The sequence below is a fragment of the Ornithodoros turicata genome, chromosome 7, assembly GCF_037126465.1.
Source record: "Ornithodoros turicata isolate Travis chromosome 7, ASM3712646v1, whole genome shotgun sequence".
NCBI lineage: Eukaryota > Metazoa > Arthropoda > Arachnida > Ixodida > Argasidae > Ornithodoros > Ornithodoros turicata.
In genome coordinates this window covers 48,709,377-48,721,505 of record NC_088207.1, presented here as the reverse complement: position 1 = coordinate 48,721,505, position 12,129 = coordinate 48,709,377, and the positions used below count along the sequence as shown (strand labels likewise).

At 45.1% G+C, this 12,129-nt stretch overlaps 1 protein-coding gene across 3 annotated transcripts in view; it reads left to right on the top strand.

The window, feature by feature from the left end:
* LOC135399989 (tubby protein homolog) overlaps window positions 1-12,129 on the top strand; it is a 69,106-nt gene that overhangs the window by 43,034 nt on the left and 13,943 nt on the right. For all 3 annotated transcript variants that reach the window (XM_064631729.1, XM_064631731.1, XM_064631732.1), the window contains 3 exons: window positions 8,384-8,555; window positions 11,644-11,790; window positions 11,900-12,081. In XM_064631729.1, coding sequence (XP_064487799.1) covers window positions 8,384-8,555; window positions 11,644-11,790; window positions 11,900-12,081 — 501 coding nt within the window. The remainder of the gene's footprint in view (window positions 1-8,383; window positions 8,556-11,643; window positions 11,791-11,899; window positions 12,082-12,129) is intronic.

Here is a 12,129-nt window from a genome sequence, read left to right as displayed (position 1 = left end):
TTACAGTGACAGAACACGACAAAGGAAAAAGAGGACAAGTTAATTTTTGAGCACTTATAACGAAGCTTTTTGTTTATGTCGACACAGTTCAAAGTACGTATACTCGCTATCGGAACTATCCAAACTGTGTCTCATATTTCTCATAAAAAAAGAAGAAAATAAAACAACAAAGAAGCGAGGAGAAAGTTAATGTCCTAACGCAACGGTAACTCCCTCATCCTTGCACCTTGTCTTCCTCCGCTCTTTAACGCTACCCTGCACGTCTCGGTCACAAACTTAGTCTCCCTGCGTTGACTTTCGTTAGCGTCGCTCGCCCTCATCCCCTGTCTCACGTCTTCTGCTCCCCAGCACTTCTCACGCGCACCTCACACATACTATGTACTATGTCCAATGGTTCCCCTTTGGCTTCTTTGGCAAGCGAGAAGAATATCCAAGTTTTATGGATCCAATCTCGCTGGGACTTCCTCATTCTGCTACGCATCACATTTACATGTGCATTTCCCCCGAAAAAAAAAAAGAAAAGAAAGGTATCTGTGCTGGGCGGAAGAATGTGTGTAACTTGCCTTCCAATGTGAAACATCCTGCCCATCTTGTCGCAGAATATCGATTCGAGGAGTCAGTTATCGTGCTCCGATTTGGACGTGTGTCGTATAATCCACTTTATAGGCTCACGTTCGTGTTGGAATTTTAATATCGGCGTTTCCTTCACGAGCGTGCTGCTCAATCGGGAATGCGAGATAGCTCGTCGGTGCATGACTGCATTTTCGTGTCGTTATTTCAGACCCATTTCTTTTCGTGCTTACGAATTCCCTGTTGGATGCATGCATGTTTAAAGAAGAATATGGAGATGATGTTTTCCGCAAACGTATTTGTGCGTGCTTCATAGCACTAAAAGCTACTTTCTTGCCGTTAGTCTACGGTTGCAATGTTTTCAATCTGTCCCTCTGCGTCGTTTATGACTCTTTGTATGGTCGTGCCCGCGTGCATCTCAACGCGTATCTCAATTGATTTTTAAGTGCTTCGCGGGGGTTCTTGGGACTAAGCTAAAAAGAACAGAAATTCAAGTCTACTGCCTTCTGTACAGGTCATCATATCCTGTTGAGATTTCAGGAAAAGCAACCGGCTTTTTCGGCAACTGTTTTTATTCTTGTTACTACTATTATTTATTATTATTATTATTATTATTATTATTATTATTATTATTATTATTATTATTATTATTATATTGTTGTTGCTACTACTACTATTATTATTATTATTATTGTTGTTGTTGTTGTGTTCAACCTACGAACGGTGAGGTGACGTGGAGTAGGAGGAATAACGAGGCTGCTTCAAACTGCTTAGAATGCAGTATACGCTACGAATGGTCTTGGTGGTGCGCATGTCTCTTCCCATACTTCACCACCGAAAGATAACGTGCCGTTATCCCACAATTTGGTTCCTTGAAAGGACACAACCGAAAGGAAGTGCTGAGAGGAGCAGGATCTGACTCTATACAGTAAACCGGAAATTCACTGAATCCATCCTTGGGGGGGGGGGGGTTCACATCCGCCAGCAATCCTCCGTCGTCGCATCTTCACGAGACAAAGCTAAGAGGCCACCTCTAATAATTTCATCGGCGAAATAGAGACCTTTCGTCTCCGACTCGAACAACAACAATTCGGGTGTACGGTTCGTTTACCCCGCGCACGCCCCCATTAAAAACAGATTAGCACCGACTTCTAACACAATGCCCCCCCTCCCTTTTCCTTCTAACAAACTAACATTCTCCCTCTTTTTGTGAAATGGGAATCTTTCGCGACCCAAAAGAAGTTCGATAAATTGACCGGCCGTTGAATGCGACCGCTAACGTCGCGTACCGTGGGCCATCGATCTTGAAAAAGGTTCCACGTGCTGATTGGTAGCGAAGCGAGAGAGAGAGAGAGAGAGAAAAAAGAATACACGACGTCCAATAGAGGTTCTAGTGTGGAAGTCATTTCCGCTCGAGTCGCTGCCGTTATTAGCGAACTTGCAGGGAGAGGCGAAAGACCGTCTACCATTTGTTACCTTGGTCGGAAGAGTGGCTGTTATTGTTCCTCTGAGGAAACCCCCGCATGGACGTATACCCCGACGAGATGAATTCTGGACCAAAGGAGTCTTGATTACCGGACGGTAATGGGTGGGGAGTTATGGAGTATACACGGCTGATAGGAAGGCCATATAACTTTGCTCAATCACGCTCCGAAACGAACGGAAACAGGGAGGCAACTGTTTGGAAGTGAAATGATTGCGGCGGCTTCTGTCGGCGGCGAAATGAAAGATGATGGGGTGTGATATATGTGGGATTGTACCGCTGTATAGTCTTGTGGGCAATGAAGGACTTGACGTAACGTCAATTGCTGTATGCTTCGTCATTGCGTATAGAACGAATGGTGGTGAGAATGTTTGTGGTGAAAGAACAAGTTGTATGGTTGAGACGCTTCGTGGAGATTCCGTGTTACTTAGTGAAGTATGCAGTTATGTTATAAGCCCCTCGTGTACTATTGGACGCTGTTAATGTTATGGAGAGAAGGAAGGGTATAGGATCGCGAAAGAGAGAGAGAGAGAGAGGAGAACACACCACGCAGTATTGTTCATGCAGGCCCTTCTTTTTCCTAGGATACCAGCAGTGTGGCTTCATACAGGAATATTCGATCCTTTATATTGTCCCTGGTTTAGTAAATTCGATAAAGAATTCGCTGTTGAAAAAAAAAGAAAAAGCATTGCTCTGCCATATTGCTCAGCGTTGCCGAAGTTTTCGGTATTGTTGAGCAGGCTCGTCCTCCTCCTAGCTGCTTCTATCAGGTCGAGCTTGTATAATGTCACCGATTGACGAATCCGTTACTTCCCGTCCCGTTTGCAGTGACATTGTTGGCAGCGAAGACCCTGTGACATTTAGCTGCTTCTCGCGATCCTGCGAGAGGGATTCACCGGGGATTCATTCATGGGGTGCGTGGGATTCACTGCACACCCCTTACTTGTCCCATCTCTTAATGGACACCTCTCGAGTCGCACGACCATTATTAGAATGACTTAGGCTAACGACGCAGCGTTCTTCGCCTCAGCTCCCACGATCCAAGAAGTTCGCATCGTATACGGAGGATTACGCATAATCCTCCGAGCGGTACATCAGCGGGCTCTGTTGCGTGACGACATCACCGACAAGAATCTATTCCCTCGTATGGATAGGTCGCACGTGTCAACCCATAAATGCAGCCAAATCTACCGTTCTGCTACTCGGTACCTAGACGACAACATCTGAAATGGATATTGATGCACGCAGCTTTTGGTATATCTTCTATCCTACTCATATATCCGCGAATATCGAAATGTACCTTGCCCGCCGACTCGGGAGATTCTGAGAGAAGTACAAGTAAACGAAACGCGTGACTCAGTCATGATGAAAGACATTAGATCCGCATATATGGGAAAGTATTAAAGGTGAAATTGAAAAGGGCATCAGCTGAATGTTTTTGAGACTAACGTTTCCACTTTTTCTTTTTCTAATCAATCAATCAATCATCAGCTGAATGTGGGATATCTGAAATGTAAATAGGTTTGGCAACGAAACACTAGTCGGTGGTGTGTGTGTGTGTGTGTGTGGGGGGGGGGGGGGGTACTGTAATAGCAAAAAATAATAAAAAGAGAACGAACGTAGGAGTATTATCGGGTGAACACTACTGAATAGTGTTGTCCTGTCCAGGTCGAAATAAGGATGTATTATTTTAGGAAGAGGTTATCAGTATTGAAGCAAAAGAAAAACTCGTCCAAACTAAATCGTCTCGGGACTATATACGTATATACGGAAGGCTTCTCAAAACATGGCCGTGCAAATCCACTCCGGCTATGCAAGTCATGCATAGACAAGCGGGTCGTGCTGAAGACTCGAAAGTGGTGGGTTCGAATCCCACCACCGGCTGTGCTGTCTCAGGTTTTCCCTGGGTTTTCCGAAGACTTTCCAGACGAATGTCGACACAGTTACCCCTGAAGCCGGCCCAGGAGGCACACTAACCCCCCTCTGTTCTCTACTCCTTCCTGCTGTCCTCTCTCCATCTGTACACATCTGTACGCCGCACACAGCCGCAGTTGCTTCGCGGCGCTAACACGTAATTAAAAAAAAAATCAGTATTCAGTATGTTCAGTATTACTCGGTGTGAAATGACACGGCCACCTGAGCCGAAATTTTCACGTCACGCCACGTCATGTCACGGCTAAACGGTTCTCAGATAGCTCAACGGGATCACTTGTGCTGCAATTGTGATGCAATGGGATCTACTCGAGCTTGTGCTGCAGACTTCCAGCAAAGCATGTGTCACTATTAGAGTAAGTTGGTCATGCAGCTCGGCGTAAACTTAATTGGACAATACAGCATGGCTGTCACTCCGCACTGTACGTGACATGCACATTAACATTCAGCGCGGAAAGCCTAACTATGACACATCGCATCTCACTCCTAACCTCTACCTGAGTGCTGCACTGCTCTGTCGCCTCATATGTTTCGTGTAGTTGATACATATCGCCGGCATTGCGTACGATGCCTGCGCATTGCGTAGTGAAAATTTCCCGTGAAATAAGCGGCCAGTCAAGATGCTCAGGAAGAACCCAAGAGGGCCGCGTGAAGCGATGGAGCTGATTGGAATCGACGCTGATCTTCTGACCACGATAAACGACGTCGTGGCCTTCCTTCGCTCTTGATGCGCTTGGTTCCGGTATCGGTTCATTTGCATTGCAAAATTTTGTTGATGGATCAAAGTACGTTCTCGTCTCAGGATAATAATAATAATAATAAAATAGAAAGACTGATTTTAATTAATGACTGGCTCCATTTCTGCTATCTCACATTTCCCCGAAAACCTCCGATTAATATTTTAATGAGATGATTTTGGGTAATTTTTCATCTAGTAGTTGCACACTCTCTTCGATAAAATGTCCACCTGGCCGTACGACCTACCTGCTTTTTTTGTTTTGAAATTTTTTATCGAATTAAAAAAGAGTACCCGTGTCCTGAATATCAACCGTTGCCCACTCAGTAATTCGATCTACTTCATATTTGAGAGCCAAGCTCTCGAATGGTTGTCACGACGATCATCATTTGAGAGTGTCGCATACGAGTGTCTTTTAGTGTTTTCTTCCTTTACCATAATGTGCGCTTTTGCAGTTCAAGTTCTTTCTAGGAATTACCGTTCGCGCAAATAAAATTAACATCGCAATGAGAACCGAGATATTCGGAAGATCATATTAATCCTCTATCTGTACGTGATCAATTACGACGTAAAAAACACGAAATTGCAATGAAATAAAAACAACGAGAAAATAATGAATCACCATCAAACTGACAGCCGGCCCATGGGCGTTGCTACCGAATCCTGGCAGCAGGTGAAATCATTCTGTACTCGCCTCCCTCCTCCTCTTCGTTTCCCTTTATATCTATACGACAGAAAGAGAGAAATATAACTCAGCCTGCTCGATTTCGTTCCCCTTATTAAAATTTACAATCCTCGAAACTTTTACCTTACTCTCATTTCCAATCGATGCGGCAGTCGAATAGAGACGCATGGAAACGAAGAAGTGGACCCATATAAATCATAAACCCACGTTGGGAGGATATCGGGTTTTCGCACGAAAATGACCTACAGTATGAATAGGAAAGCGAGCAAATCCTTAGGTCCAATTTTCTCGGTAGCAGCGAGTCACGCAAGCGTGAAGTCCCCCACAACCAATTGAGTGTCCTAGGCTACTGCTGCAAGGTCTTCAGGATATTCTTGAGACGCACGAACGATAAAGTGTTTCTGTGTTTATGTATTTTATTTCACAGGTCAGGAAAGACTGGAATAGAAACGTTTTATGCAGAGATATATATATGTAATAATCTGGGTAGTAAATACGCTGTCGTCAAAATCAACTTCATCTTGTTGATCGTCCTGTGTCTATGGTACGGTACATGAACCGATACCTGCGTACTCAGCAGATATTTTGTGGCATTCTTTGAATCTTGAGGACGCACTTCTTTTTACCCTAGAGATTCACGACGAAACAATTTTCATTTCCAGCGAAGTTAGCCGAAGGACATTCAGAACACTTCACGAGACAAGCGTAACACAGGAAAGAAGCGGAGGGAGAAACACACCAACGCGTTGTCTTTAAGAGTGACAACTGAATGTTTTGACTCACGAGCGCGCTTGTTCGGTGTCTATCTTCCCCCGGTCCCTGTCTGTGTTGTGCTCGTCCCATGATGATACCCGTATACCCGTTTTGATTCTGAAGCATGTTCAGCCTGTACTTAGACAAATACAAGCCGCAGATACGGGTGGAACAGAACGGTAGTTTGATTCAACAATTATTTCATGTTTTTAATCATGATGACCACGCTTGATATCTCAGGTCTGTATTTTTACAGCGGTAGCCGTTAACGGGAAGGTATCGGGAAATCTCTTGTGGTTTTCTGGAATAGCAAGCCGACGTCTCGTTTGGCTTGACCTTTCCCCCGTTTTTTTTTTTTTTCCTTTTCGTCTAATAAATATGTCCCCCCCCCCCTCTGTGGTTGTATGTCAGAACCCTCCACCTCTTCTCTCTTTTTCTTCTCTGTCTCCTTCTGTCATCTTCTTCTGTCTGTTGACTGTCGGTTTCGGTGATGAGATGGGTACGTTGTCGCGGAAAGTGTCCCGTTTTTCTCCCGATTTTAGTAATAATTTTGTCCCGATAATCCCAGCTCTACACATCACCACTCACTTCACAGATCACAAGGCAGTACTAGTCACTCTAAATATATATCAGTGTCATATATAAAAGTGCCCACACCTACACACAAGAGCTCCCGCTGAAATTCGCGCTACACAATCGTAACCGTCCTGTACTTTTTTTTTTTTTAAATCATGGTGACATTTGACATTTCAGATCTGTGTGACATCATCATCCCATTTATGTGTGTGTGTGTGTTTATGAAACGTCACATAACGCGATCATTTAATTGAAGCTTCCGCATAACCTTTCGTGTTCCGAACCGCATCCCAAAGACACTGTAATAGAACAATATCCCAGTTGTCACCAAGTATTTTTTTCTTTTTCTTACCCACACAATCTCTCCGCTCACATAAGCCGCTTTGAGCGCTTTCGACGTCTGGCAAAATGCTCGCGCACTCAAAGTTTCCGACTAATATATACAGCTACATTCAATTTACGTGCTCGCAATTAAGCTGAACGACTTTCCGCTAACGACATCGTTCGCATTTTGGGCAATTATGGCAGTAAAGTAATTACCTTTACGAGATTGATCGATCGGAGCGTTCTATCTGAAAGGAGCGATCAGAAGTATCGATTTGTGAGACGAAAGGGTTACTTTAATTTGGTGCAGCTTTCGACCTGAGGCAGGTGGGGCGCGACGGCAGGTCGACATATCGTTCATCATACAGAAGTATAAGGTGCGTTAATAACATCAAAGACGAGAGAAGCTTCTAGAAAGGAGCACGTCTGCGGTCGTAAGTCAATGGAGCAAAAGAAAGAATTATGAAAAACGGCCAGTCTTTCATGAAACGATGTCGAAGTATCAAGGGTCAGAGTTCGACGATGGTGGTGGTGGGTGCGCGAAAAAGGCTTTTTTTTTTTCTTCTTCTTCTTCTAACTTGGGTGTTTCTAAAGGAGGAGATGGCATGTTTGCGGAACGTGTTGGTGCATTCGCGCAAAGTTTGGCGGAGCGCTGCACTTGACTATGGGAGAATTTATAGCGAGAGGGGAACGTCAATGCATAGGCGTAATTTTGAATAGGCGAACATTAAACTGTGGATCGAAGCTTGGCTGTTTGCAGTGAAATATATCACGTGTCTGCCTGAAACGTATGCGCAGAAAGCGAGTAACTTGTGCATTGGGTGCTTTTTTGAAACACGAAATATTTCGATTCCACCTCCGTCTTCACATTTTGTCGTCCCTTTGGTCATCAAACTTTGTGTCTGTCAATATGAGGTTTGCAGGCTTCTCGTTTTCAGGGAAAGGGAACGGTATGTTCCCGATATATGACGGCATGTCCTCGCTATAAACAGAAACAGAAACGCTATGTTACCGAAATTAGAGCTGGTAACAGAAACGGAAACCGGTAACGAAAATACGTCCGCTACCTTTCCGTGGTTGCTGCTAACAAACGCGTGAAATACACGTTTATGAAAACGTTTGAGATCGAATCTAGAGCAGACGAATGGACACACATAACATCACCAGCGACAGCCACCAGACGGGTCACTAGAACATGAACCCACTTCACTTAATTATGAGTCTGCTCCAAGAGAAACTGCACATGACAGACACAGGGAGAGCACGTAATTTATCGTTCGGATTACGAAATAGTTTTCTGCTCGTGACGTCCTTTTCTATGCAGCGTCAGCTTCTGGAGGAGAAGCAGAGGCACAAACGCCAGGCTCCGGCACTGCTGCAGGCATCGGATGGCAGGCCTATCTCCTCGGGGAGAGCACGCAGGATACTGCGAGATGAGACGCGTCCGCTGATGGCAGGCTACTCCATTGAGAAGAGTATTCATCACACGGTGCCATGTGAGTACCTAGTTCATAAAAAAATTAATAGTTATAAAAAATTGTGAATAAAAAAATAGCAAAAAAGTTGTGAGTTGGCGGATGTCGGTGCACAGCGTAAGGTCCAGTTGTTCGGACATATCACTTAGGAGAGTGGTCTTCTCGGCCAGTGAAACGTCCACGTTGAAGTCTCCGACGACGAGAAGCTTGCGCGTGCGGTAAGGCGCGAGTACGTACACGATAAAGTCGCGGATGCGTTCCGGCGCGGCGCGAGGCGAGAAGTAGCACACAGCCGCCACGGCCCTGTGGGAAGTACGGCACAGCCGACGCTGTAAAACTTGACGTACTTTGATTTTTATCTCACTTTCCATCGATAGCGGTTGTAAACTGGCGGGATTCTCCTCCTTACTGTCAGCTGAGCGCACATGCGAGAAGAGTATTGCGCGGACATGCGGATGTCAACGACGCCGACGCGATCTCGTGAAAGTCTCCACTCTACAGCTGGCGCTCTAAAAAAGAATCAGAAAAGAAGACGCTCCCTGTACGCTACTGTACAGTGGCTCGCACAGCGCCTTTAATGAAGATAAACAATGACAAGGAAGAAGAGTTTTTTTTTCTTTTTGTCTTTTAGCTGGTGTGGGCATGTCTATTTTACATAGTGCTGCCTGTTGTGGTTATTAATGAAGTATTAAACCTCGTCCATCGCTTGAGCAAGCCCATACGATTATTATGAGTTGCCAGGTGTTCGCTTGCACTATATGAACAAGGCGTAGCAACACACAGGTGCATGAACTTCACTTTACAAGTCTTTGAATGCATGCAGAACAAAAACAAAAAAATATGTGTTGTAGGGCAAATAACGACCATACTGCGCATAAAGCGCTACGAGCTTTATCAAGACAGTTGTTTTATTACACTGTTTCGTTTGATATGCCCTGTCGCACAAAACACTGAACTTGTTTGTTATCATTTCTGTCGCTCTGTCCGGCTATTCTATCTGGGCTCTTGAGGCGAAAAGGGAGAAAAAAATCCTAACCTTGTCGATTGTTGCGCTGTAGTGCAGTCGTGCTATGCAGGCAAAGCACGCTTTACAGAAACAAGCGCACCATTTTTAGCCCCGTAGAATGACAGGCGTTCTAATAGTTACGATTATGCCCGTTTCTTGAAGGGAAAGGAGAGATCGCCATATGTCCCTGCACTTCTAACAAAACCTTGTGGTAGCTATTGCAGAATTACAGGAAACAAAGACGGGTCATGCTTTGTCGAATAAAAGGCGCCGTGGCTATCACTACAGCTCCCTACAGAAGTATCCTGCACCGGCGTAGTCAACGTCTCCGTAATTTTTTCTTCTCTTTCTCTCTACCCCCCCCCCCCACACAGAAATTACTCGATGTCACTCCCTCTCCCAACTCATCTTGCAAGACGTAAGGAGAAAGCTGATCCGCTAAATATGTAACCGAGAACTGTTCCCTCAAAGCACACACACACGCAGACACACAAACGGTGTGACATCTGCACGTGGAGCAGCCTTCGGGCGGAAATGTGATGCGAGTTTTTTCTTCTTTTTTTTTTTGTATCTTGCGTACACTCTCGCATGTTTTCCACCGGGTATTCTTCTATGACGTTCCCGCCCGGAGTCATTTTTGTTGCAGCTCGACTGCGGTGAGCTCTTTCGCCCATATGCCAATGTACTTGTGGACGTCCTGGATGGCTCCGAATGTTATTTCGTGGAAATGCTTCTCCGTTATCTAATCACCGCCAGCAGGCTGCCCGTAAATAAGGATGGACGTTAGAGGTTCCTTTTGCAGCTATCACGAGTGAGTTGGTGAGATAAGAAAAGTTCTCCGAACATTTGCTTACCCGAACTTACGTTTCGGGCACTATGTCCCTAGTTGCCTGAGTTCGCCTACATATAGAGAACGGAAGAGATATAATGTGATCAGCGCCACAATGCCCGTCTTGCGAACGTGCTTTCACTACCGTGTTTCCGAGTTTTGTGATGTCTCCCTGACTCCCGGAGCTTTTTACAGTATTAGATTCCGTAGTGATTTGGTTCTTCTTTGTTACCAGAATCTTCCCGTATTGTGTGCGCGTATTGGCGGTAATGGTATTGCAAATAACTGAGGAAAGAAAGGTGGATAACAAGATACGTATTGTGTTCGCGTGAGACTCGGATCATAGTAGAGTGCCTCGAACACAATCTTGTTGTTGTAGGGTAGCTGCTGCCGCTGCAATACGTAAAAAGCGTATTGTGAAAAGCCGTAACCGAATGGGTGGAGATAAAGGTCTTCATTGAAGTCCTAAGATATAGGTTCAGAGAAATAGGTAAAGAACTCCAGACAAAAGGGGCGCTGGATAGACCGTGCGGAGGAACGGGTCTTAGGTGCAGTTTTTTTCTTTTTGGGGGGGTTGTTGCAAGGCACTTAGCAAAACAGCCAAGCTGCAGAACTATCGTCGAACGTGAAAAATATTACTTTAATCTTTGCGCTTTTTCTTTTTCACTATAACACCATAATAAAAAGCATAGCCCGGTAGAGCAGGAAACATTTCATTCGTTCACCAAGAAAAAATGTACCAAATGTGTAGCCTGCGCGTTCGAATGTCTTGTACGAGTGGACGGTCAAGAGCCTCCGTCATTGCGTTTTACCGTGCGTGCGTGCATGACGGACCTTCCGTTTGTGATATTTGCGGTGAGCGCAATTACCGATGGACCACCCCTAGCCACCCCTGAAAGTCCACACGGTTTTCCACTATTCTGGCAGTGCTACAACCTCTTAGCTGCCTTCTGCGGTGTCTACGAGACGAGTTTTGGCTAACAGGCACAATGGCTTTCACGATACTCAGGAGGTGGACGTTTAACATGGTTGCCTACAAGTGTTGCCACGATGAGTATGGCAGATACGTATGACATCAAAGCATTCCAAAATGAAGAGAAGACGCAGATTTCTGCAACGCGAAGATGCAGCAAAGGAAGTAGACTTGGCATATGTTCGCCCTTAAGCCACAGGTCAATGGAGAATGCAGTGAATTCGTTGCATGCCCCTCTGTCATCACCGCTTTCATTGAACTCAGCTGATCTTCAGTCAACGTCGCCTTCTTTTCCCAACAGGTTACGATGGCCCCATGCAATTCACTATGAACTCGGACAACCCGGACGCATCAAGCGACACCGTTGCCAGTCCAGTTCATATTCTCGACGACATCATGGACGGAGAAAATCCTGTGGCAATTCTTCGCAACAACAGCTCTCCAGGAGGTAAATCTCGACGCTTGAAATGCTACCTGTGTTGTCCGAGCAACATCTAAATAGCACCCCCCCTTTTTTTTTCATCATTCTGCTTATATTATTCTCATGACCCCAAAAGACGACGTAGGCAGCAACTTTAAGCAGATGAAGTTAGACCCTGACGTGGCAAGTTTAGACGAAGAAGACCTTGAAAGTATTCCAATGGTGCCACTTACACACTCCAAGACATCAGGTTCATTAGGAAAAGGAGCTCCCCTCTTTTTGGATACCCCAACAGACCTCAAAGATACGATTGCGCAGGTAAGTTGCACAACAATAACAACTTAATGTTGATGATGATGATAGGGG